Source organism: Bipolaris maydis, assembly GCF_028858645.1.
Source record: "Bipolaris maydis strain C4 unplaced genomic scaffold PSV08scaffold_6, whole genome shotgun sequence".
NCBI lineage: Eukaryota > Fungi > Ascomycota > Dothideomycetes > Pleosporales > Pleosporaceae > Bipolaris > Bipolaris maydis.
In genome coordinates this window covers 1,464,953-1,489,275 of record NW_027093862.1, presented here as the reverse complement: position 1 = coordinate 1,489,275, position 24,323 = coordinate 1,464,953, and the positions used below count along the sequence as shown (strand labels likewise).

Sequence of the window (24,323 nt, the reverse complement as noted above, 5' to 3'; positions counted from 1 at the left end):
TCATATCACTCTTTTGTAAATACCCTGCCTACTCATAATGTCGCATTTCAGGAGTCGCCACAGTTCTGCTATTGCCGGAACATACAACAACCTTCTGACCAATTCCTAAGTCTGATCTCGACCCTAAAGGTGTCTTTCGAGAAATGGTTAGCATGATTTTCTGAATACGTAAATTTGATAGCAACTCCAATGAACTGCCGTACGATAGTCCCCGATAGAATTAGCTATACCAACACACTTCATCGATTAAAATGCTTATTGTGAACAGATTTGCTTTGTGACATTCGAATGCAGCCCAATCGTGATTAAAAGTTCTATTCATTTGATATCATCTAAACTACAAATACAGGGTATCGTCATGGTCGGTACAACTTGTCGTAGCAAGAACCTAGTTCTTGAGCACGTATCGGTACCGAGGCAGGCCCTTCTCGAAATCGACAATAACATCGTTAGCCTCAGACATGGGCCTGACCTGGACCCAGGCCTTGAGGTTCGTCTTCTTTGCCAGCTCCAACATGTCAGCAATGTGCTGCCTGGTGCCAATGAGAGAACCAGCAATCTTCAAGTTCTTGAAGATCAAGCCCATGGGGGAGAAGCTGGGAAGTGGGTCGTCGGGAGCGCCGAGCTGGACAAAAGTACCGTTCACGTCAAGTAGGTTGAGGTACTGGTCGAGCGGGAAACCGCCAGAGATGGTGGAGATGATGATGTCGAGGCCACCGGCGTTCTTGTTCATCCATTCGGGGTCCTCGCCGGTAGCGATGAACCTATCAGCACCGAGTTCCAACGCATCAGCCTTCTTGGAAGAAGAGCGCGAGATGGCAACGACTTCGTCGCAGCCAAGGGCCTTGGCGAAAAGAAGAGCGAAGTGACCGAGACCGCCGATACCAACAACACCGACGCGCTTTCCTGGGCCGGCACCGTAGGTGACGAGGGGGTTGTAGACGGTTACACCACCACACATGAGAGGAGCAGCGTACTCAGAAGGAAGACCCTCCGGAATAGGAATAGCGAAAGAAGCCGGTCCACGCCATTTCTTTGCGTAACCTCCCTGAGCCTTGTCGCCAGTCTTGTACTTTGCGTTGTAGGTCATGACAAAGTTGTTGCAGTTGGACTCTTGCTTGGCTTTGCAAGGCCTGCAGCTCTCACAGCAGTCAGACTGCGCACCAACACCGACGCGGTCGCCGACCTTGAGGTCCTTGACGGCATCTCCGACACGAGTGACCTTGCCAATGATCTCGTGACCAACGACGAGAGGGTAGTCTGAGGGGCCCCAGCCGGAGCGGAGGGTATGGATGTCAGAACCGCAGACACCGCAGTGACTGATTTCCATCTCAATGTCTGTGGACTCGAAGTTCTTGGGGGCGTAGTCGCCCCATTTCATATTGCCGTCGGCGGCAGAGGGGTCGTGAGCTACCCAGCCCTGGAAGTCTGATGATGAGGACATCTTTCTTGTTTGCTTTGGTACTGAAAATGGAATTGCACAAGAAGGAGATTGAGAAATGGTGTTGAAGTTTGGTGAGATGAGATGAGATTTGTTGGCTGAATTGGTGACTACACAAGCTACACGGGCTCGAGTTTTATACCCTCGTTTCCTTCAGCCTTCTAGAAAATTTCCTGGACATTTGTAATACATCAAAAGACGGTCTGGGGTATGAGGTATGTCCATATGGATATCCCGGTGTTTTGCCCTTTCGCCGATCTACGCCGTTGGCACCGGACCCACTTTTACCACGTTTTTGAGCCTCGAAGTGGGGTATGCTCAACTATCACCGTTAACCCCGTCCCAGTAGGTCCGAAAAAGGTTTACATCTGCGGTAATAAAACTGCAAAAATCTCGGACATGGCTCGCAGTGAAGACGTCAACGTATCGCGCCCCTGTCCTGAAACGATTTTCGATCTGCTGGCGCAACGTGGCAACCCGCAACAAGGAACAATGCCTATGCAGCCCTCGGTTAGCTGCCGTTGACATTTCGTCATTCGAGATCGGCTGAGAGGTCCACCTTCCAATTCGTCATCTACGGCATTACTTATCACCACGGATATACTTACTGCAAGTTATGGATCTATATCCATCGAGGAAAAAATGCTCGGCCGACGTCAGACCTGCTGTTAAGACGCGGGGCGTCCTAATCATAGGTTAGCCGCAAAAATTCTCCGGTCGTACATACAATCGGGGTTAAGCGAGCACATCTCCTTGCTTCACCACTTGCTATATAGTAGTGTATATTCTTATCAAGCGTTTCTAATTTGTCTTTGTATTCTTTTATCCCCCGTTCCCAGTGTCATTCTCACTTGCGAGAAGAAAATGAATCAAATTTTCTTCACGTAGATAGCTAGTTTTAGTCTTCGCTTAAAAGCACATCACAAGCTGGAGAAAATGCCGACTTTGACCTTAGGGGGTATACGTTTTGCACTGAAGCAAGAACAAGAATTTTACCCATTTGAAACCCGTTGGATCATCTTGGCACAAAATCTGATCGAGTGCGACGGAACATTCGGTGGAGAAAGCCGATAGCTTTTTTCTTCTCGTCTTGGCATTTTGCAACCAGAAATCGCGTGTTGTAAATGTCCTCAACACCAAAAAAACAGGTGGCATCGTATGCAATGTTCATTTCTAGAAAGTCCTGGAATATGTAAACTCAAGAGTTGAGATAATATGCGTCTGTCGCACTACGATATAATCGAAACGGCAAGTCCTCAATTAAGCGACTGACCCTTTTCATGTCAGGATCTATCATTTAATTTAGTCGCTAGTCTTCAATCGCAGCAGGTTTATCTTTTATTTCAGTTGGCGTTCTCACAACTATAACTCTTTCACCACGAATAGTCGCTTAGACGATACTTGCAATCTAACGCCACGCCCTCAATTTTCCAATACAAAAGTTCTCCTAGCAGAAATTATTCTGTGATTGTATGTGGGAGACTGTCTTTCTACAAACAACCAGCGCGACATAGGGCACGGGGAATCGCAGCGAGTATAAGACGCAAACCCGGTTTACTTACTAAACCAATCGGTGTGACAATCTCTTCACATCCTCGCTCCGCATCGCCATTGTCACATGCAAGCATCATCTATCATAGGTTACCGCGGCGCATGAGCAAACGTAATCGGGCCGGCCAAAAAAAAGGTAGCCACTGTCCCTACTAGGCTTTGACTGAGAAAAAAAACCCATCTCGTACCCGGTCTGATGCGCTAACGAGCCGTCCCGCCCAACTTTCTTCTTCGGACTCCTGTCTTGTAAACCGACGCTAGTCTCAAAATCTAGGCGCTTCGTGTAACCCGAATAGGAGAGCCCTTGACCAAGGAAGGCAGGGATGCTGACGTAGCGTCAGATTCGATGATTTGCTTGCTGCAGATTATTAGAGGTGCAGGGAGCGTGCAGAGGTATGGTCGCCGAAGTGTAGAGAAACAGAGTGTTTGGTCTAGCAATGCCGGCCCGTAAGGCCGATTGTGTATCGACTACATCTCCCGTTTTGATGGGTAGTCTAAGGGATGATCGACACAGGTTCTGTTGCGGACGGAGATGCTACAATAACAACACTGATGTGTATAGATTGCGGAAGATGGTCAAGAGAACACCAAGTTGACTTGAACAAGAAGGGAGAAAACAGTGGTGTACATGGAACAGTTTTATCATTGCAATGCGAAATAGACTCAAAGTGCAAGGATATTGGTAAGCATGCATAGAGATACATACCATACATCACCACAATCCCCGAAAACATACATATATACACGGCACGAAAGCCAATCTTTCATTTGTAATAACAGCTCTCATGGGTTTTTTTGCTAAAGATCCTAATCGCAAAAGCTTCCCGTTTCTGTACTGCCTACCCACGCATCTCGTGTTAGTGTACTGGTGATTACGAAAACCCAATACTGGAAGACCAATAACCCAGTCCCCTGCACCGCGCCACATCAAGGCTTTACCGATCTTTTTCATTGATTGGGCAGCCCCGATGAATTCGGCGAGGAGGACCATCCCAGTCTGAACGAACTGCCGTGCGGTTCCTTGCGCTTCGAGATGAAGAGAGACAGGAGGCCACCTGAAATTAAGTTTTCGTTCGCATAGTTCTCTGGATGATCACTAACTGTTTATGTTGGTGTAGATGTGTAAGAGGCGTAACACCACATGCTGACAGTCGATCTGATCGGTATGTATATATTGTGGTTGGCTAATTAGACACATACGGAGATGTATTTTCTTTGTCGGCTAGGGCGCCTTGATCATGGCTTGAGAATGCGTAGTTAGTATTGTAATTGGGCCACGTCTAGTGGCGTATTACTGCTATTGAGCACTTGCAGGCCTCTTTCTTGTATCTCCGGCTCTTGGTGCTTTCTGCTATGATTTGCTGCTCCGATTGGAGTGGCAAACTGGTTTATCACTGCTCTCTCTGCATGTCGCTTTGGCCTTATAATAGGTAAACAGAATTTCATCGTATAGTATCAATGAACACATACGAGACCAGAAGAAACCAGCAATCTTTAATGGCGTATAATCAATCCACACACAGCCACATGCCTCCTTGGTCACCAGAGAATTCAAGAAACCAAAACAACCCGTTTGACCAACCTCCAGCTGTATCGAGTTCGGCAGAAAGTCCATTACAAATGGCCACCGTCTCCGAACTCACAAGAGAAACCCAATCTTGGCACTCACAAACATGCGCATGCGCAACTCCCAGTCACGAAACCTACATACCCACCAACAGCTTCCAGCAGCCCATACCGAAACAGAATACGCCCCACAGCACTGCCTTTCCCAGTACCACCTATACAACCCTCAGATTTCAACACACCCCTACAGCAAACTCTCCATCACCACAAACCCGTCTCCCCTACTACTACGAGTATGCACACACCCCCACACCCCCACACCACCACATACTAACCATTCTCCCAGACCCTCCTCCACCAACTCAATCGCCATCTACCACCCACCCCAACAACCCCCTCTCCCCTCCTCCACCTCCACCACAATACCCTGCCCCTACCACTGCGGCACAATCCTAACCGGCGCCCACGCCCTGGGCAATCTAACCCGCCATTTAAAAACGCAAGCGTGCACGGGACCGGCGAGGGGCAAGCAGAAGTACAAGTGTGCGAGTGAGGGGTGTGAGAGGGTTTATGCGCGGTCGGATGGGTTGAGGGTGCATGTTAGGAGGGTGCATGGGGGGTAATGCGGAGGGAGAGGGAGTAGGAGAGTGAAATTTCCGGTGTGGTCGGGGAAGGAAGCGCGAGAAGAGGGGGGGTTTTTTGGGGGTAGGATCGGGGGTATTGGGTGTGTTTGGGCAGGAGGAAGAGAAAACAAGGAAAGGGGGGGGGGGGGGTGGGGTTCATACGCTTTTAGTTGTTTTCCGAGTGTCGTCGGCATGTGAACATTTTTGGAATTGCGCTATTTCATTCTCACCGGAGCGAATGACAAAAGTTTCTTTTACTAGTAACAAGGTGGTTCGCACTTCAAAACATCAGAACATCGATTCTTTCACAATACGTCTTACTATTCTAGTAGTATCTTCTTCTTTTTTCCGACCTCAAGATCTGATTGATGCATTGGCACATACATGATGGCCCCCTTAAACGCCCACTGATATGAGAAAAACCAAGAAAAAAAAACACAAAGCGACTTGCGGCTGCGACTGCTGCCGTGGCAAATGGTATCGCGATAAATGCCCGAGAGATTCAAAAGCTAAACAGGGTCCAGATGCATGTCTGTGGTGGAAACAAAGGATATGGAAACAAGGAAATAAGGGAAAAAGAATAACTGATGCGGTATCGAGCGAGCTGTCATGAGTTATGGAAATATACACATAGGAAAAGGGGTGAGTAGCCTCAGAGGCTAGTGATTCGGCCTCCAGGAGGTGCAGATGCACGATGCGGTCGCAGGTTGATCACGGACTCCAGTTCTCTCAGCATGCTGGTGTTTGCGTCTCGTTGCTCACGAAGCGTAGCTTGGCGAATGCGGTCATCATGGATCTTTTGCATCCGTTCCTCTCTCGACATGGTAACGCGTGTCTTGGGAATTGCAATGGCTTCGAATACTTCGTCGTCAGAGTTACTTCCTTGGTCACTGGGCGGGGCGCTCTCCTGAGGACTCAGGGTTTCGCCGTTAAGAGCGCGTAGAGCGTCAGACGGACTTCCTTCGTCAACAGCAGTCAGTCCACCTAGGCTTGGAACTGGTGAGCGCAGACCACTGCTTGATGCTTGTGAGATTCGGCGCTCCTGTCGATCAATGTTCAACGCAAGCGCATTCTTTCCTGCTTCCCAAGCCTGCACTAAACTCTTAAGATCGGCTCCAATGGATTCGTACTGCGCCATAAGAGAATGACCAATATCACTGACATCTTCCATATCTTCCAAGCTCTTGTTCGTTTCTTCCCGCAATACCTGCATCTTTGCCTGCAAACCCCGGATTCCGCTCGAAAGTCCTGACAATTTACGCACAGAGTTTCGGATCTTCTCCCGCCCGGGCGTGGGCGCTGCCTTGGCCGGCGATGGCAAAACAAACTGCTCTTCTTCCGATAGTACGCGGTTGAACTTTTCGCTCCATTGGCCGATAGGACGGGCAGTGTTTAGGATAGAGTCGACTACGGTTGACCATCGTGGGAAATCCAGCGTGCCACCATCAGCCTCCATGGCAAGGAGAGAGCACAGATACACGCGGCGAAGAATTGACAGGCGATATTGGAGGGTGCGAAGTGCTTTCAGGCTTTCGGCGTCTTCGAACTCGGACGGAGTGTAGCTGAGAGCCGCCTCTTGCAGGTCCGGATTGCTGATCTCGTAAACGTCAAAGTACTTTTCCAAGTCATCTTCCTGGATCAGTGGCTTCAAAACTCCACACTGCTCGGAGAGGAAGGGTACAATGTCGGCGTATGCTGCGCGAAGATTGCGACGAAGACGCTGGCAACGGCGGGCCTGGCCCTTTTCCTCGATGCGCGAGATGGGGGGTAGCGGACTGCTTCTGGAAGGGATCAGTGAGCGGGGATAGGGAACACCGGTTGAAAAATGTCAAGTACATACAGTCTGTAGCCACGAGATACAAGCTCTACCTCTTGGATCAAAGCAAGCGCAGACGACGTAGAGGCTTCAAAGGCTTGTAGGTTGGCGACCAAGGCGGCTGCGCCATCGACCGCCTCCTGTCTCAGATACCGGAGCCATTGACGTCGCATGTAGCCATAGACGGCGGATGCAGCGGCCGCGAAGACCAGAACCACAAATGCCGACCTACTCAAGCTGAACGTCGGCTGGCGGCGAGACCAGTGGACTAGCCATACCAAGGCAAATGCCGTTGTGCCCGTCAGAGCGGCGCCGGTAGGGCTTATCGTGGCGACTTTGAATTCGTGCGAGCCGGAGCGTCCGCCAGCCGCAAAGGCGGGCATCGATGATGCGCGCAGGCCGTCCTTCTCGCCAAGAAGCTGCGAGGCGACTATGAGGTAGCGGAAGTGTTCGAGGAAGCGCTCATTGTCTGCACGCCCCAATCGCGAATTGACAGCCTTCTGCAGTTGGGTCAGTACGTCTTGACTCACAAAGCGCCAGGGCAGATGGACACACCGAACAGGCCAAGTGAATGCGGGAAATGGAGCCATGGCGGGCATGTATGCGCAACGGCTGTGGGAGGCGGTCTCTTATTCTCGATTGCAGGGTAGAGGGACCTCGGGGCGCAAAGCCCTGGAAGTCGACGTCGGTATCGGAGTGTCGCAGGGTTGGAGGGCGTAGGGTGTCGTCGTCTTCTTGGCCGGCTTTGCCTTGGCCTAGTGCGGCGGTTAGTGGCTGGGGATGCATCGCTGTCATAACCATCATCATCATGGTGGCGGTTGCTGTGGGGGGAGGGGAGGCGCACCTTGGAGCAGGTGGGCGAGGGGCGAGTCGTCAGGTATAATGTTCTCCATTGTGGCAGCGCTACGGCATGATGGGGGAATGGACGTCGGGTGGTCTTTGGGGCGGCGCGTGAGCTGGTGGTGGTGGTGTTGTGGTGGCTCTAGCCCGGGGTGGGCAGGTGATATGGATATAGCTGGGACGGCTGGTGCGGGTGCGGGCGCGGGCGCAGGCGAGGGCGCTGGCAAGGGCGCGTGGTCTGGTGCGTGGGATCCAATCGTGGCAGCTGTCACTTTGTCCGTCTGGTGGCAGGGGGGACATTGGGGGACGGGTGCGGACAAGAAAAGGGAGCAGGTAGAAAGGAGAGTGGCAGCTGGAGTAGTCCGCGCGCACACACACACACACACACGCACTCACACACATCCACACATCCACAGCCACACTTTTCTTACACTGGCTCTACCATTCGGTCGACGGAAATGAAGCAGCCTGCGGAGACGGCCCCCCTGTGATTGGCGACTAACCGGCTGACAGCCCGCTCGACCGTTCACGGGGCGGTTTCGTTTCCCTCTAGCCGTCTCCGCCGTGCTTTTCATGTGACACCCTGGTCTACAGGCCATTTCATGCGGCTGTCTAGGCGCGCGTTACCCTGCGCCGCACACTGCCTGGCCCCCCTAGGCCCTCCTCTGTCCCCGACTCGAGTAAGCGTTGAGGCCACACAGGCTTCTCGTTTTGGATGCAAAACAATAATTCACCTTCCTACGCCTCATTTCACCCTTAATGCCGCTTGCCGGCCCTACCGGCGCTGCGACCACGCGTCCCTTGCGGATGGCCTGCGATCCACCCCCGATGAGCACCATTGTCCGGCCCCGCACGTACGCGACTTGCATTCCCGGGGAGTAGATAAACGCTTTCTTTTCCTCTTGGTCGGCTGGCGCATGTCCTCGCTGCGTACAGTCGTGGTTGCGTGCCAAATGACGCGCATGCATGCAAGCTCGCCTGTGCTCAATCGATAGCACAATCGATAAGATAGGGCTGCATGCTGTATGCAGGTACTGAGTTGTGGTGTGCTGGCCTGTCCCTAGACTACGCTGCCACCCACCTTGCCAGGTCAGTGTCCACGCTTACAAACCATGCTTGCCACCTTTTACCACCATGGTTGAACTACACCCGTCAAGTCTCACCTTGGTCAAGCACCTGTGACAAGACACATGTTGCATCATAACCCTCGATCTCATTCCTGGAGATTCCGGACAACCCGCCTTATCCCCTACCGTCCATGTGGCTGACACATCGCCATCCCACTATTTCCACCAGGCGACAGCAATGAGCCCCGGCAACATGTCCACTTCTGCAGGCTGAACACCGGTTTTGCTAGCACAATCTCTGCACAATGTGGCCAACCCAAGTGTGGAATATGCTTCCTCTGAGTCGGCTTATTCTCCATGTGCAACATATATTAGTTCCAAGTTTCTTTGAGCAATTTGTTTCCTTACAAATCTACTCTCCTGTGTTGTGTATGATATTACTGAACATTTCTTCTTGGTGACAAACCCACCTTCTACCGAGTCGTCGTTATGGACAGCCAAATGCTCCACATACTCACGGCCACAGTCGAGCTAGTGAATGCAAACCTTGACACTGAGCCTAATTCCTGGCGACATCAACTGCCGGCCATCCGAAACATCACCAACTCGTTTGAGATTTCTGATACAGCTCCCGAACAATCTCGCAGATATTGGCAGATGCCCTTGGTCACTGTCGTCCAGCGGGTAGCACTCGCGGATGCGGACAACGGCCCTGTCTCGGACATAGCGGACTGGTGTTTACGGCAATTGCTGACCCTGCTTGCGTTATATCCTCAAGACCCCGAGATTTTGGCTTGTAAGCTAAACCCATGGTTTCTTGTCCCTTGGCTGACAGTCACGGTGATCGGTCGGCATTGGCTGTTACGAGCGCAAAAAGCACTGGCAAGCATCGCTCGAGCGGAAAGTGAGCTTCCCCGCAACGAAGAAAGCAGCCCCCATCCAGACCAATTTACAACGCAGCCTCTAGTCGAGACTCACGAGCGTATAAACAGTGCAGATTATGTCGAGGCACGCGCATTGCTGGTACCAGCGACTGACTACCTCCAATCTGCCGTGGATGCAGCAAGAGAAAAAGGAGAACTGACTGGGCATTTGCTTTTGACGGCAAGGATCCTTCTCTTCACTGAGCTGCCTCAACGCTAACTTCACAAAGGCCGCTGAAGCATTCATGAGCATTGGCAACGTCACGTCGCCCAGGGTTCATCATATTTATTTTCGGCAGGCTATAGTTTACCTCCGAACAGCAAAGGGGCTCAACAACTATCTGTTACCCTTACATATGCACCAGTAGGTACATGTATTCTGTGGTATTGACAAAGGCTAATTGCACAAGGTATCTTGACGATTATGGCTTTCTTTACGACGGTGCTTGAAGTTGTAACTGGGTAATAGAGGTCGTATGCATGTAGAAACAATAAAATTCTCATATCAATCTTGCTAGATAATATCTACAGAAATAGAAAGTCTGTCATTAATCATGTACGGTTGCGCTGCACAGTGTTGAGATTGTTGAAGTGTTGAAATGGAGTGCTGTGAAGTCATCCCTACTGTCAAGGGTCCATGCACGGACCAAGACGGCAAATTGTGGAGCACCGGCGTTACCAGCACTCGACTCCGGCAACCCACCCTCTATCCCATCACAACGGCCATAGCATCGGAGCGGGAACAGGAATCCGTCGTTTGAGGGCATCCAACAAATCTGTAACACTCGATTTCCGCCGCAGTCGAGCCCAAGCTTAAACCCATTCTTCGGCCGAAACGCGCATACGGCCGAACATACCACCCTTTCGTCCGTGAGCGTCCGTGGGATTACAAGCATACCTTTGTCCTTCCGCGACACAACCCCAGTCGCATTGTCCGTCATGGCTGCATCAGCGCTGAACGAGGAGCGAGAGCTCGCCATCAACCCAATCGTTGCAAGCAGCGTACAGCACAATACCCAGGTACGCTTATCAATCGCCATGGCACCTTGTCATTGCCGCCGCCTGGCATACGACATAGCCTATCCTGCTGCGCCTCTGCCCTGCACGATGTAGTCACAGACTTACTCTCGCCACAGGTCATCTCCAATATACGAAGCCTGACCGCATCGCTCTTCGGCGTCGCCGCTGGCACACTAGGCCTCGAATCCTACGCAGGCTTCATCTTCTACCTACTGGCATCGCTAGTCGTCTCTGCGTTGCTATTTGCGCTGAAGACAGAGGGCAAGCCTAGCGCATACTTTTATAGTCCGTTGGGCGATTTGTGGTTGGGAGATGTCTTTGGGGGATTGAGCGGCTTTGTGCTGACTTGGACACTGTTTTATGGCCTAGTGCGGGCGTAGAGCTTTGGGATGGATGCAGGAATGTTCGCAAGAAGTCGAAGAAAAGATACTCGGTTGCGACGATGCAAAAAGGTGGAAGGCCGCTGAAGATAGCTTGCTCAGCCCAGGAAGGTGCTCAAGTGAGACGGAGGTCAACTACGTCCAAGTTGGAAACTTGTCGGGGTGGGAGAGAACAGAGCTGTCTTCGAGGACAAAAAGCCTCACAAACCTCTTTGAGAGCCGCATTCCTGTAACGGGATATGCTTCATGATATCAGCCGCCGCATTTTGCCTTTCTTTAGCATGATACCCCGTCTAATCAAGCATTCGGATTCTTCATCTCAAGCGTGGCTAGTTCGTGCTTGCGAACTCATAGAGTGCAATTTGCAACAAATTTACGTATTGACATGACCGATTCAAGACGTATTTTGAACAAGGCTCCCACAATAAAGATGACAAGCATCCATGGTGCTTTGAATCCAAACATCGTCCTGACAGCTGCCACGTTTGTTCATCGCGTGCGTAGGATTCTTGGCAGCTCTTTAACATGCGGTGATCTGTGCATATTTTAGCGTGTGTTTGACGCGCTCCCGCGTTGAGATCCCCTCTATCTATTGTTGCCTTTCTACAACAGAGCGCACTTGTCTTCTTGCACGACGTTTACGATACCCTTCAGCACTACTTTCTCACCTAATCATACCCCAAATCCAAGAGTGAGTCTCCTTCACCATGACAACCCAACGAAGCTAACAATTTGCAGTGCTTGAGGCACGCTTAGAACAGGCAAACACCTTGAAGAAGGTACACTTCCCCTGTCAAAAAAAAAAGTCAAAAGCCCTTCTAACCGCGTACTAGGTTGTCGATGCTATCAAGGACCTTGTCCAAGACTGCAACTTCGACTGCAATGACATGGGCATTGCGCTCCAAGCCATGGACAACTCGCACGTTGCCCTCGTGTCCATGATGCTCAAGTCAGACGCCTTCTCGCCCTTCCGCTGCGACCGTAACATTGCCCTTGGTATCAACTTGGGCTCGCTCACAAAGGTGCTCCGCGCTGCTGGAAACGAAGACATCCTCACCATCAAGGCCGAGGATGCTCCCGATGTTGTCAACCTTGTCTTTGAGACAAAGACCAGCTCGCGAATTAGCGAGTACGATATCAAGCTCATGGACATTGACCAGGAGCATCTCGGCATCCCCGACACAGACTATGCTGCGACCATATCGATGCCCTCAGCCGAGTTCCAGCGTATTTGCAGAGATTTGGGTGCATTGTCAGAGTCAGGTACGTCCTACGTGACTCGTGACGACATGTGTAGATACTGTTGGCAGAGCTAACGTTGATTTAGTCTCAATTGAGTGCTCAAAAGACGGTGTCAAATTTGCCTGCTCCGGTGACATTGGCTCGGGCTCTGTCATCCTCAAGCAGAATCCCAGCTTAGACAAGCCAGGCGAGTCTGTCACGATTGACATGACCGAGCCTGTCGCCCTTACTTTCTCGCTCAAGTACTTGACCAACTTCTGCAAGGCTAGTGGCCTGTCGGACCAGGTCAAGCTCTGCCTGTCCAGCGAAGTCCCTCTGCTTGTCGAGTATGGCCTACAAGAGCAAAGCTACCTCAGGTTTTACCTTGCACCCAAGGTAAAAGAAATTGTTTCCATGCTATACAACTGTGATGCTAACTACACGCACAGATTGGTGACGAGGACTAAACGAACTACGATTTTATTGACACACGAGCGGCATGTTTTCAGAATAGATGAAGGGAATAAGTGGCGCAATGGCTTTGATGTGCGTCGAGCGTCTAATAGCTTCATGATTATGGCATGCGACACCGGCGTGAATGGGCGTCTGCAAGCGGTGTTGTGCACTTTGGAAACTAAAGGAAGGTTACCGCCCCACCATGCGAGTCGCGTCATACGTACCCGCGGAATTTCAGATACGGAAATCGATAGTACATGAACAAATACCCCACCTGCGCATACGTCCTCTTGCCCTGATTACTTGCAACTGTTATTTGTGAAAATGGCTTCTGACACTCTGATTCCGGATACGCGAGTTCTCGCAATCGCCAGCCACGTAAGAGGAATGGGCGCAAAGCTATGGTGCTTGTAGCTAACATGCGACAGGTAGTACACGGGTGAGTTGTATGTCGCGACGGATTGCGCATTCGACTGACTGCAAGCTAAGCTATGTGGGCAACAAGATGGCGACCTTTGTCATGCAGTCACTGGGGTGCGACGTTTCTGCGATCAATACCGTACACTACAGTATGTGTCAGTCGTTGGTGTCTTGGGTACAAACTGACCAACGGGTAGGCAATCACACGGCGTATAAACAGATCAAAGGCACGAAAACGTCGGCTGGCGAGATTCTCGAGCTTTACGAAGGCCTCCGCCAATCGAACCTTAACAACTTCGACGTGCTCCTAACAGGATATGTGCCCAGTGCCGAAGCTGTACAAGCGATAGGAACGATTGGAAGGGACATCAAGTTCAATGCAGGTACAAAGCCTGGCAGCTTCTTCTGGGGTGAGTGGATATCAAACCATATGTCATAGAACATAGACTGACGGGGACACAGTGCTTGACCCGGTCATGGGAGACAACGGCAAGCTATACATACCCGAGGACGAGGTGCCAGAGTACAAGGGATTGCTGCGTGAGGCAGACCTTATTCTACCCAACCAGTTCGAGGCTGAGTGCGTGCGCGTGGAGGGTTGCAATAGAAATTGTGGCTTACAAGACCTACAGACTCCTCTCTGAGACTTCAATCACCGACCTCAAGTCTCTCGCAGCCGCAATCGAGGTACTCCACAGAAAATACCAAGTCCCACACGTCATCATAACATCTCTCCGCTTGACCCGCGACAACCAAACCGTATCCTCAAGACCAGTATCAAAAGCCGGCACCGGAACCCACACGCCTTCCACCAGCCAACCCCACGACGCAGCAACTTCACATCCCTCTACCTGGGAGCACCTCCCCAAGCCCCAGCAAAGCACCCCCGTCCACGACGACTCGGAGATTGAAAACCTAACCATCATTGGCTCGACGGCAACCTCTGACCACAAACCCCGCCTGTTCCGCATCGACACGCCCCAACTCCCCCTCTTCTTCTCAGGCACGGGCGACATGTTCGCCGCCCTCACCATCCCACGTCTAATCGAAGCCGTGCACGCCGCCTCAACCCCAGCGTGCCCCCTCCACACAATCCCCAGCTGGCGCTCGCCCGACGACGTACCAGCCACGCACCTCCCGCTCGCCCGCGCCTGCCAAAAGGTACTTGCGTCCATGCAATCCATCTTGACCAAGACCACGGCCGCGTGTTTGACTCGCATGCACGAGTATGACGAGCGCGTTGCGGGCAGTGCGGCCGACGTGCGCAGTAAGGAGGAGGAAGCCGAGGCCGCTAAGAAGAGGCACCTGGCCCTTATGAATGCGAGTGAGGTTACGGTTGTGCGCTACGTGAGCGAGTTGGTGGAGCCGCCCGATGTGGAGAGGTTTGCGCCCAAGGCGGTGGTTGGCGTGTAGATGTACATGTGGAGGTTTGAGCATGAATATTTTATACATATATATAATTGGGAAAATCGAGGGTTGAGTATGAGCCTGGGGTTTTTTTTGGGGGAGGGGTTTTTTTTCTCATAATGTATGTGCATGTGTCTGGAGAATATGATTCGGCACTGATTTCTCTGCATTTCTTGAGAGCGATATTGTAGTGCTTCTCCTCTACCTGGCGTGGGTACCCAGTGGAGATGTAAGAGTGTACAGAATGCTTCCAGCATTTTGCCTTGTCAATTGACACGAGTAATGTATCCAGTACTCTTCTGCTCGTGCAACTGTATCCCAATTGAGGGCAGTATGGTCATGCCTCCCACATCGAGTCCCTTCCTGATTGTGTGCAATTGACCAGCAAAAAAGCATCCTTTACTCCTTTTTCTCCTCAGTCTCCACCGCCGCCACCGCCGCCGGCGGCTCAGCAGCAGCAGGAGTAGCACCAAATCCGCCGGTGCTTCCAAACCCACCGGACCCCCTAACACTCTGTTCCAACTCCTCGACAACAACCACATTGGGCATGGCAATCTTCTCAACCACAAGCTGCGCAATGCGGTCCCCAATCTTAATCTCAAAATCCTCGTCCGAAAGATTTGCCAGTATCACGCCCACGGGGCCGCGATAATCCGCATCGATGACGCCCGCCATGGTATCAATGCCGTGTTTATATGCGAGTCCCGAGCGGGGCGCTACTCTACCATCTATTCATTGTGACCAATCAGCAAAAGAAAAGCACTTTTCCATTGCCATCATACGAAAAGAAGGGAAAGAGAGAGAGAGAGAGAGAGAAAGAGCAAGGGAAATAGACATACACGTCCCCACTGGCACCGAAATCTTGATATCCGTCGCGACCAACTTGCGCCCCCTCGCCGGAATCACGACATCCACGGCACTGTAAAGATCGTGGCCGGCCGCAAAGGCACTCCCCTTTGTCGGGGCTCTGGCGTTTGCGCTCAGCAGCTGGACTTGCAGTTGCTGTTCTGCGGCTGCGCCGGCGGCAATTGAGGGCGCAATGGGGGCGGGGGGTTGCAGGACCGACGACATGCTTGCGAGGGGCGTTGGGGTTGCAAGGCCGGAGTCTGTGCCGCGGGGTAGGGTGGAGGGTTGGGTTAGGGGCGAGGGAGAAATTACTTTTGTTCGTTTGGGGAGGGGAGAGGCGGGGAGGCTGGGGGGAGAGTGGGGGGGTAAAGGGGTGTCGGACATTGAGGTTGGCGTTGAGTGTTGTTGTCGTGTTGTGTTGTTCGTTGGTATTGCCGTTGCTATTGTTGTTGTTTGGAGGGGCGGTGAGAAGGGGGGGGGGGGGGGTTGGACGCGTTTTTTTGGTGGGGTTCGGGGAGGGAGACGTGGCGCGTCACCGTCTGTTGTCGTCTTGTTCATCCACCACCATTTTCTTCTTCTTGACCTTCACCCATTGTGCAATTGTCTATTTTCTCGTTGTTTCTTGCTGCATCAAAGTAATTTGCCAAGTCCACATTGCGATGACGTAGACCTGGTTCGGTGCGCCCGAAGGGGAGAGAGGCCGAGCGACCAGGTTACAGCGTGGTCTAGTGGCCGTGCCGTTGCTTTCAAACGGTTCTGTTGGCCCTTCGGAACGCCAGTCGATAGCGTATACGAATTCCCAGCTCTGGGATGCCGATCCTACTGTGACTGGCACTGGTACCTCGGCCTGCGTTTCAGCTTCATGTGGGGACCACAGTAGCAAGCAGTGCTAAGCAGTCCTTACAGCTTCCAGCATCAGCATCGCATCAGCAGTCACGCGTTCAAGGGATACTTTGGTACCTTGGGCTTCCCACGCTGCGCGTGACCATTGCCACTGGGACGACATGTGACTCTGGCATGATCAAAGAGCCGCACAAGGCCTCCAAGGATCGTGGCGTGCGCGTGTGTCGATCAGATTAGGTTCCGTCTGAGCCGCTTCCCGGCATCCGATTCTGCGCAGTCACCAGCATGTTTTGAGGCTGCTCGAGAGGGTGAGGACGCCGACAGGTGTTGTACGCCTGCCACACAGGCACCGGCAGTTGGGTGCCGGGACACATGCCGTGATGGGGAACAGCAAGACAGATGGAGAGACGAGGCGAGTCAGCTGCTCCGGCTCCGGTCCTGGCCTCAAGGACAGCAAAAGCCGACTCCGACAAGATGAGGCCAAGCCACGGGTAATGAGCTTAGTGGCCAGGCTTGAAATACAGCCAAGTTGCACGTACAGTCCGCATGCAATGGACGTTCGCAGCACACTGCTGACTGCCTACGACATGTTCCCTCTCGTCACAACCACCTTTGCTTCTCCAGACGTCAATCTCACGATCCCCGCGAAATCTGTCACTCCATGCCCGCCCCCCTCCGCACTCGGGTTCCGCACTCTCCACGTCGCACTATGGCCGCTTTCGTCTTCTCCAGACCGAAATTAGCTTGCACAGTCGGACAGGCATCAGACGTCCAAGCCGCACCTGACCAGCCGTCTGCGTCTGCTGTTCCAGGCGCACGGTGTCGAGTGGATACTAAATTTGAGCCGCAGCGGCGTGGCCGGTCCTGGACAGGATAGAAAATTTTGCCTCGAGACCTGTTAGTGTGACAAAATCTTCCCGATAGTTTGGCCAAGCGCTACATGCCCGGTCGCACGCCACGGCCGCCGACCGTCGTGGTTGGCTGGCACTTGGCTTTCGCAGCCCCAAGCGCGCCATGCAGAGCTTGTTGAGCCTCACGGGGTCTGGAGAGAACTAATGTACCCCACCAGCCCCGTCGTTCTCACGCGCCCTTGGGATGGCCAGAAGCAAAAAAAAATTGTCACGCCCTCTCTCCCCGCCCCCTTGGAGCATCCGCTTCGTCATGCCACAGACTCCCAGCTGGTAACTGCGCTCCCCTCGATACCAGTTACCAAACCCAGTCGTATTCCAGAAGACTCTTGCCACAAGGTTCCATGCATGCATGCATCTTGACCCCGACGCCGACGCGCCAGCCATTCTACGGCAACACTGCCTAGACGGGCCAGGAATTGGGCGATTATTATCCCTACTTGTATAGTTCCATGACACACTTGCCCGTGATTGGCGAGTAATGCACATCATGACTGCTTGTGGCACCTCCTTCGCTACCAACACCAACACCATTGATCAAACAGAAACGTACGCGTCGCTGCTTGCTTGTATGCATGCCTGCGTGTGGATGAGGTCAACGGCTAAGGCCATCTACGCGCACAACCTGTCGGATCATACACATCTACCTAAGGTTTTGCGCTACTGCTGTGGTGCCCTACTACCATTTCCGCCATCGGCGCCACCTTTTCGCTTAACACCCAACTGCCATGCCACTGACATTGCCCGCTTCAACAGCCAGCCCGCGTCTGTCACGTTACGTCTGTCTGTACGCCTCTCGTACCGTGATGCTCGGGCTACACCGCGCATACTATCGTGTCCCAGCAAACTCGCCAGCGTGGAGACCGCTAAACATAGATACGCCTAGCAGGACCTCGACTTTTCTACTGCCACGCCGAGGCATTTCTAGTTCCTCCACCATGCAGAGGCGACCTCAATCGCAGGCCCGCAACGTACGAGCGGGATTCATCTGGTCTGGTCTAGCTCACATACTAAGCAATACGCTAGCAGTCCCCAGCTTCATCGGACCTATTCCCAATAGCACGCTAGCCCCTCAAACGTCTAGCGCATTGTCCCCATGCTTCTAGTCTCCGGGACTGGATAGCTGCCCATGGAGATCCCATGCCCATGGGAATGAGTTCCTCCATCTGTACTTAAGTTGGGTTGATCCGCCCCCCAAGCAAAGATCCTTTCATCCGAGTACACACCTTTTACTCTGGGCTCGAGTCTTTTCTCAACACCACTCTGCCCTTTCTCACAATCAACCTCCAGTCATGGGTCTGACTTTGAAGAAACCCGAGGGCGTGGCTGGGTCCACTGCGCCCGCCGTCATTGTTGGCTTGTTTGTCGCTTTTGGTGGTATCCTCTTCGGGTATGCAGACTCTCCAACTTTTCTATCCATCAAGATCAATCACTGACAAAGCTACAGATATGATACTGGTACCATTGGTGGTATCCTGGGAATGAAGCACTGGCGTGAGGTGTTCAGCACTGGATACGTCAACCCCAAGGACAACCTTCCCGATGTCACCGCCAATCAGACCTCGCTCATTGTCTCCATCCTCTCCGCCGGTACCTTCTTCGGTGCCCTGACTGCCGCCCCTACTGCCGATTTCCTCGGTCGCCGCCTTGGCCTCGTTGCCAGCAACATTGTCTTCTGTCTCGGTGTTATCCTCCAGACCATTGCTACTGATATCCCCCTGTTTGTTGCTGGTCGTTTCTTCGCTGGTTACGGAGTCGGTATGATCTCTGCCACCATTCCTCTCTACCAATCCGAGACTGCCCCCAAGTGGATTCGTGGTGCTATTGTTGGTTGCTACCAGCTTGCCATTACCATTGGTCTTTTGCTTGCTGCCATCGTCGACAACGCTACCAAGGACAGACAAGACACTGGTTCTTACCGCATTCCTATTGCTGTCCAGTTCGCATGGGCCATTGTCCTCTTCACTGGTTGCATCTGGCTTCCCGAGACTCCTCGTTGGTTCATCAAGAAGGGCCACCCAGAAAAGGCCGCCAAGTCTCTTTCTACCCTTCGCCGTCTTAATGTTGACGACCCTGCCCTTGTTGAGGAGTTGGCTGAGATCACTGCCAACCACGAGTACGAGCTGTCTCTTGGCAAGGCCACTTACGCCGACTGCTTCCGTGGTAACCTTGGAAAGCGTCTTGCGACTGGTTGCGCACTCCAGTCTCTTCAGCAACTCACTGGTGTCAACTTCATCTTCTACTATGGTACTTCCTTCTTCCAGAACTCTGGTATCAAGAACCCCTTTGTTGTCACTATGATTACTTCTTGCGTCAACGTCGGCTCCACCTTTCCCGGTCTCTACCTTGTCGAGAAGTGGGGTCGCCGCAACCTCCTCCTCTTCGGTGCCATCGGTATGGCTGTCTGCCAGTTCATCGTCGCTATTACCGGTACTGTCGCTGGTGTTGAGAACATGGCTGCCCAGAAGGCTTTGATCGCATTCGTCTGCATCTACATCTTCTTCTTTGCCTGCTCCTGGGGCCCAGTCGCCTGGGTCGTTACCGGTGAGATCTTCCCTCTCAAGGTCCGTGCCAAGTCTCTCTCCATGACCACTGCCAGCAACTGGCTCCTCAACTTCGCCATTGGATACGCCACCCCTTACATGGTCAATGACGGCCCCGGTAACGCCAACCTGGGCGCCAAGGTCTTCTTCGTCTGGGGCGGATGCTGCTTCATCTGCATCTTCTTCGTCTGGGGCATGATCTACGAGACCAAGGGTCTCTCCCTCGAGCAGGTCGACGAGCTCTACGGCAAGTGCTCCAAGGCCTGGAAGTCCCCTGGCTTTGTCCCTACCGTCTCCTTCCAGGACGTTCAGGACATGCAGGCCGACAACCGCCGCACCAGCCTTACTGACATCGAGGCTGATGCTTCCCGTAAGAGGAGCGCTACTCACGCTGAGTACCCCGAGAAGACTGTCGTTTAAAGCATTCGAGTCTGCAGAGATGCAGATATGAATTGAGAAAAGACAGGTGTCTTTTGATCATTTCACACGAAAGCTTATAAAAACACATACCATGTCTTATAGGGCAAATGGGCAACATACAGTTGCATCGTTGTTGTTTTTTCGTTTTATCTACATATATACCTCCAATATCACGAGTTATGAAGTTTTAATGAATTAATTCACTTATTCACCATCACCGCAATCTGGCTTTCCTTGTGAAAAATCAACGTACTGCTTGCTTTCTGAATCACCAGTCCCTCCCCTTCTCCATCATATTTCCCAGCTGCCCCAGCGTTTCGTTTCACCGTGCTAGTCCCCATTTCGCCCTACTTTCCCTTCTTCCAATCCTACCTCGCCCAACCATCTTTCCCACCCCCTCCAGCAATGTACCCTTGTTCCCAACCAACGTACGTATACCAGTACCCACATTGCGATCCCAACATTACCGCGGCCCATATTAAATGCCTCACTCTCCCGTCAGGCGCCTACACTATCTCGTCTAGGTTTAGTCTCTTCGGCGCCCTAAAAAAACAGAAGGGACGGGAAAGGCCTTAGGTGCGTGTGTATGTGTGTAACTCTAGCTTGTCTGGTATGGCGTGTGTTAGAGGACATTTTGGGCTGCGCACGGGTTAGGTGATCCCCGCATTAGCTAGCGTGGGCCGCCTTTTTTAGTGGCGTAGGGCGGGGGTGGGTGGGTTGTGACGTCTTGGATCGAGATACGAGGGGAGTTGGTTGGGTGTGTATGGTCTTGGGGGCACGAGGGAGAGGTAGAGGAGGATGGTAGGGGGGAATGGGCGATGAGGCTGAAAGAGAGGGGATGGAGGATGCATGGGTGGTTTTGGGTTATCTGGTGGGATTTGGGATGAGGGGTCCTGCTGAGGGAGATAGGGAGGGTGGGGATGGGATGGGGGGCTTGGCGCTGGGTTGAGGTGTGTGTAGGCTAGAAGGGTGTATGTGGGTTTTGGATGGAGGTGGGGCGGTGAATGGGGTAAGGGTTGGGGATTGCTCTGGGATTGGGTATGTGAGTAGGGCCGGTTGGTTAGTTTGGCTGTTTTTGTGGGTTGGGGATAGAGGGGTACTCTGGGTGTAAGGCCTTGTGGTATGACGTGTGACCTTTTTTGATGCCCCTCCCCCGTTTCTTTTTTTGTGTTTTCTTATCTTGGATGTTGTAGGAACATGGCAGGTGGAGTCGGCGGATATCTTTGAGGGAATTATGCTTATCACAAGGAAGGGCGGGCTGTGAGTTGTCTGCTTGATGCCGAGAGGTACTATCTTAGCGTACGCTACGGGGACTTGCAGTATCCTGGAGAAAGCGAGATAACGCTAGTTTAGATAGTCTTTCTAGTAGGTCGATGGAAAGATGTCACGGGTTACTGAGTTTCCTTGGCATCTTATCGTGGAATGGAGGAATATGATTGTGAAGTTGGTACAACGCAGTTGGATAAAAAAATCCGTATGTATCGCACATTTATCACTTAGCTTCTTCATCCGCTCCTCTTTTTCAGGCGAAGGTTTTGTGTCCTGATGGAATACAGGGTCAAATTTCTCAGCATTAAAGCAAACGTGAATCAATAAAGGGACGATACTTGTGGAAGTATCCACTAGAAATAGTGTTGGTTCTAGATTCGGGTATCAACAGCTACGCAAAAGATCGTAGCGATAATGTCTGCCGAGTTGCGTTAGGCAAGCTCTAGGCAACGTTAGAGCCGGAGATGATACTCCAAAACAAGCTAGCCAAGAAGATAGAAAGAATATAGAGCCAATAGTAAACGCTTTGACGGTTCTATGCCTCACGGTGATTAAGAGGGGAGAGAAATGAACCTTATTAGAGATGACCATGTGTAAATACGCCTGAGCTGTCAGTTTAGTGCTGTGCACTTCATACTATAATTCGGTATTGTATACCGCGGTGTCGCGTTACTTAAGGTTGAGAGGGGACTATACACTCTAACGTAATTGTGGCTTCATTAACCCGAGGTTTGGCCTTCTTAGGCCTTCCGTTCAGGGTATCGTGACAACTTTGTCACTAAGTAATTGAGCGATTATAGTATCACGTGGCTATGCGGGTTAGTGAGGAGGTATCTACTTCAGATAGCATTGACCGTAAACGCAACAATTCTTGATTTCTTTCCTCAAATCTTGTACGCTCTTAAGCGTGACGTCTGTGTCGTTCTTGGCAGTGCATTCCCGGAGGGTGTTGACTTTATTCATGGTGGCCTAGACGACCAAATCATTTTTTCGTCTCTTGATCCGGCGTCAAATTTAATATGATTTGTTCCTCCAAATGCAAACGATACCCCAGAAGATCTCTTTGTACCTGGTTTGCCAAGCGCCTCGATTCAAGCTCCACGCTTCACTCATTAGTCTGACCGATCCGAGTTTCTTATCTACGTCGATGGAGCCTGTATAGAAAACGGAGATAAAGACGCTAGACGTGGCTGTACCTTTGTTTATCGTCCCAAAGTACCTCCCTCAATGCTTCCATCAAGAAGATTCGAACGATGTGTTGAGAAAGTCTGGTTATAATGTCACTGTTCTATCTGATTCTTAAGTCAACCAAGGCTTTTATCTAGTTAACAGAATTAGAAAAATTAAAACGATTACTAGTTAGGACTCACGAAAAATGACTCGAGATTTTGGGGAATGAGAAGGCATTGGAGGTGGTTTAGATATCGTACGCTAGAACCTTTGCGTTATTTTTGTACAATCGGAAAAGAGAGATTACGATGAAGAATATGCATTGTTACAAACTGGAAGATACTGTTCCATCAAGATAATCACTCTAAGTAAACAATAAATCAGTCGTATTCGTCGCAGAAGTATCATCTAATATCGGCATCACCACTATAAACCTTCTTCACATACTGACACTGATATTTGACAGGGCATAGACCCGAATCCCAGTTCGAATAACAAGACACATAATAGCCGCTTATCTCATGCAGTTTAAAATGAATATGCTCCATGAATTTTTGTTCCGACTGGTAGATAGGCGAATGTCTAGTAGAGGTGAGGTCCGATATGGGCGTACTCGGACCCTTGGTCTGTGCGACACTAACCCTTACCATACCTCCGGGTGTGGGGTGTATGCGTCTGCTAATCTGATAAGGTGCTTGAGTATCAGCGGGATAGTCACGCTCATCCGCTCGGTAGGATATCTAGTGCGGTGCCGGCTTAGTACTGGACGTAGCAATGCGGAATACTTGCTAGTCATTAGATAAAGATAGATTTGGTAAATATGGCATTGCTTTGTGACTGATAGCGAAAGTGGAATGATATGCCTGCTCACCAATCTCACTCTTTCTATTTGCTCTGATACTTGAAAACTTCTTAGCATATAGCAAGACAATAACGTTGATCCGATGTCGAAGACTGGAGAAATATTCATAAGTCAATTGGGATGATGTTGCAGCTTTAATAACTAAATGTTGCCCGCATAGCAGAATGCAATCTCGTTCAAGTTTCAAACTTAGACAATGAATATCCTTGCTCGTGATGGTAACAAAATGGGTTGCGTCTCGTCGGTCAATCTTGTTTTTGAGTGATGCACTAACAAATGCAAGGCGGACATCTACACCTTTCAACAACACGTTCAGGTTTTCAGTAGTTGTAAAAGTGTGGTCCGGAACGGCTGTTGCATCTCTTTTCGCTGTCTAAGCAGCTGCGAGCTTGCTGAAGAGAGGATCGCCAGGTAGCTAGAGTACAATGAGGCAAACCACTGATCTATCCGGAGCCAGGATAACCAGTGAGAAGAGCAAGAGCAAGTAATCCAAGAGGGACGCGACTGAGGGCCTCGAAGAGAAGTGATATGCCACTGAAACTTGAAATTGGTATGTTTACCACGTACTGCTGGCTCACCGACCCGTTGCCATCTTCGCACCATCACCGTGTTATTCATCACTCTACTGACATGACTATAGGTACCACAACGAACAGAGTTTCAAAAGTTCTCGATGCATGTCTCACTCCAGAAATTGGCTCTCAACAAGCGCAACAGTCGCAGGGAAAACA

The 24,323-nt window shown here is 51.5% G+C and overlaps 8 protein-coding genes across 8 annotated transcripts; 5 read left to right on the top strand and 3 right to left on the bottom strand.

Annotated features, from left to right (window-relative positions):
- Window positions 1-303: 303 nt before the first annotated feature.
- On the bottom strand, window positions 304-1,505 carry PSV08DRAFT_401621 (uncharacterized protein). Its single transcript, XM_014226180.1, has one exon. It carries the CDS (start codon window positions 1,442-1,444, stop codon window positions 389-391), a length of 1,056 nt encoding a protein of 351 aa, XP_014081655.1. The 5' UTR covers window positions 1,445-1,505; the 3' UTR covers window positions 304-388.
- A 2,984-nt stretch (window positions 1,506-4,489) lies between these two features.
- On the top strand, window positions 4,490-5,039 carry PSV08DRAFT_389844 (uncharacterized protein; the record flags this gene model as incomplete). The annotated part of the gene is made up of 1 exon (XM_014226179.2): window positions 4,490-5,039. The coding sequence occupies one exon, from the start codon at window positions 4,490-4,492 to the stop codon at window positions 5,012-5,014; it is 525 nt and encodes a 174-aa protein (XP_014081654.2). The 3' UTR covers window positions 5,015-5,039.
- A 419-nt stretch (window positions 5,040-5,458) lies between these two features.
- PSV08DRAFT_409535 (Mysoin-binding motif of peroxisomes-domain-containing protein) lies at window positions 5,459-8,805 on the bottom strand (the record flags this gene model as incomplete). The annotated part of the gene is made up of 5 exons (XM_066093830.1): window positions 5,459-6,962; window positions 7,022-7,497; window positions 7,553-7,785; window positions 7,842-8,228; window positions 8,580-8,805. 5 exons carry the CDS (start codon window positions 8,803-8,805, stop codon window positions 5,834-5,836), a joined length of 2,451 nt encoding a protein of 816 aa, XP_065949245.1. The 3' UTR covers window positions 5,459-5,833.
- Window positions 8,806-9,393: 588 nt separating this feature from the next.
- On the top strand, window positions 9,394-10,047 carry PSV08DRAFT_351170 (uncharacterized protein; the record flags this gene model as incomplete). The annotated part of the gene is made up of 1 exon (XM_014226177.1): window positions 9,394-10,047. The coding sequence occupies one exon, from the start codon at window positions 9,394-9,396 to the stop codon at window positions 10,045-10,047; it is 654 nt and encodes a 217-aa protein (XP_014081652.1).
- Window positions 10,048-10,540: 493 nt separating this feature from the next.
- On the top strand, window positions 10,541-13,183 carry PSV08DRAFT_361964 (proliferating cell nuclear antigen, C-terminal domain-containing protein). Its single transcript, XM_066093018.1, has 6 exons — window positions 10,541-10,847; window positions 10,964-11,132; window positions 11,966-12,006; window positions 12,061-12,490; window positions 12,555-12,844; window positions 12,898-13,183. The coding sequence occupies exons 1-6, from the start codon at window positions 10,767-10,769 to the stop codon at window positions 12,913-12,915; spliced, it is 1,029 nt and encodes a 342-aa protein (XP_065949244.1). The 5' UTR covers window positions 10,541-10,766; the 3' UTR covers window positions 12,916-13,183.
- PSV08DRAFT_40767 (Ribokinase-like protein) lies at window positions 13,162-14,867 on the top strand. Its single transcript, XM_014226174.2, has 6 exons — window positions 13,162-13,282; window positions 13,333-13,343; window positions 13,394-13,473; window positions 13,522-13,734; window positions 13,787-13,904; window positions 13,957-14,867. Exons 1-6 carry the CDS (start codon window positions 13,229-13,231, stop codon window positions 14,735-14,737), a joined length of 1,257 nt encoding a protein of 418 aa, XP_014081649.1. The 5' UTR covers window positions 13,162-13,228; the 3' UTR covers window positions 14,738-14,867.
- On the bottom strand, window positions 14,682-16,160 carry PSV08DRAFT_401615 (dUTPase-like protein). Its single transcript, XM_066093622.1, has 3 exons — window positions 15,571-16,160; window positions 15,229-15,459; window positions 14,682-15,178 (listed from the first exon to the last, which is right to left on the bottom strand). Exons 1-3 carry the CDS (start codon window positions 16,133-16,135, stop codon window positions 15,147-15,149), a joined length of 828 nt encoding a protein of 275 aa, XP_065949243.1. The 5' UTR covers window positions 16,136-16,160; the 3' UTR covers window positions 14,682-15,146.
- Window positions 16,161-18,549: 2,389 nt separating this feature from the next.
- PSV08DRAFT_201855 (general substrate transporter) lies at window positions 18,550-20,511 on the top strand. Its single transcript, XM_014226172.2, has 2 exons — window positions 18,550-18,718; window positions 18,776-20,511. Exons 1-2 carry the CDS (start codon window positions 18,621-18,623, stop codon window positions 20,289-20,291), a joined length of 1,614 nt encoding a protein of 537 aa, XP_014081647.1. The 5' UTR covers window positions 18,550-18,620; the 3' UTR covers window positions 20,292-20,511.
- The last annotated feature ends 3,812 nt before the right edge of the window (window positions 20,512-24,323 follow it).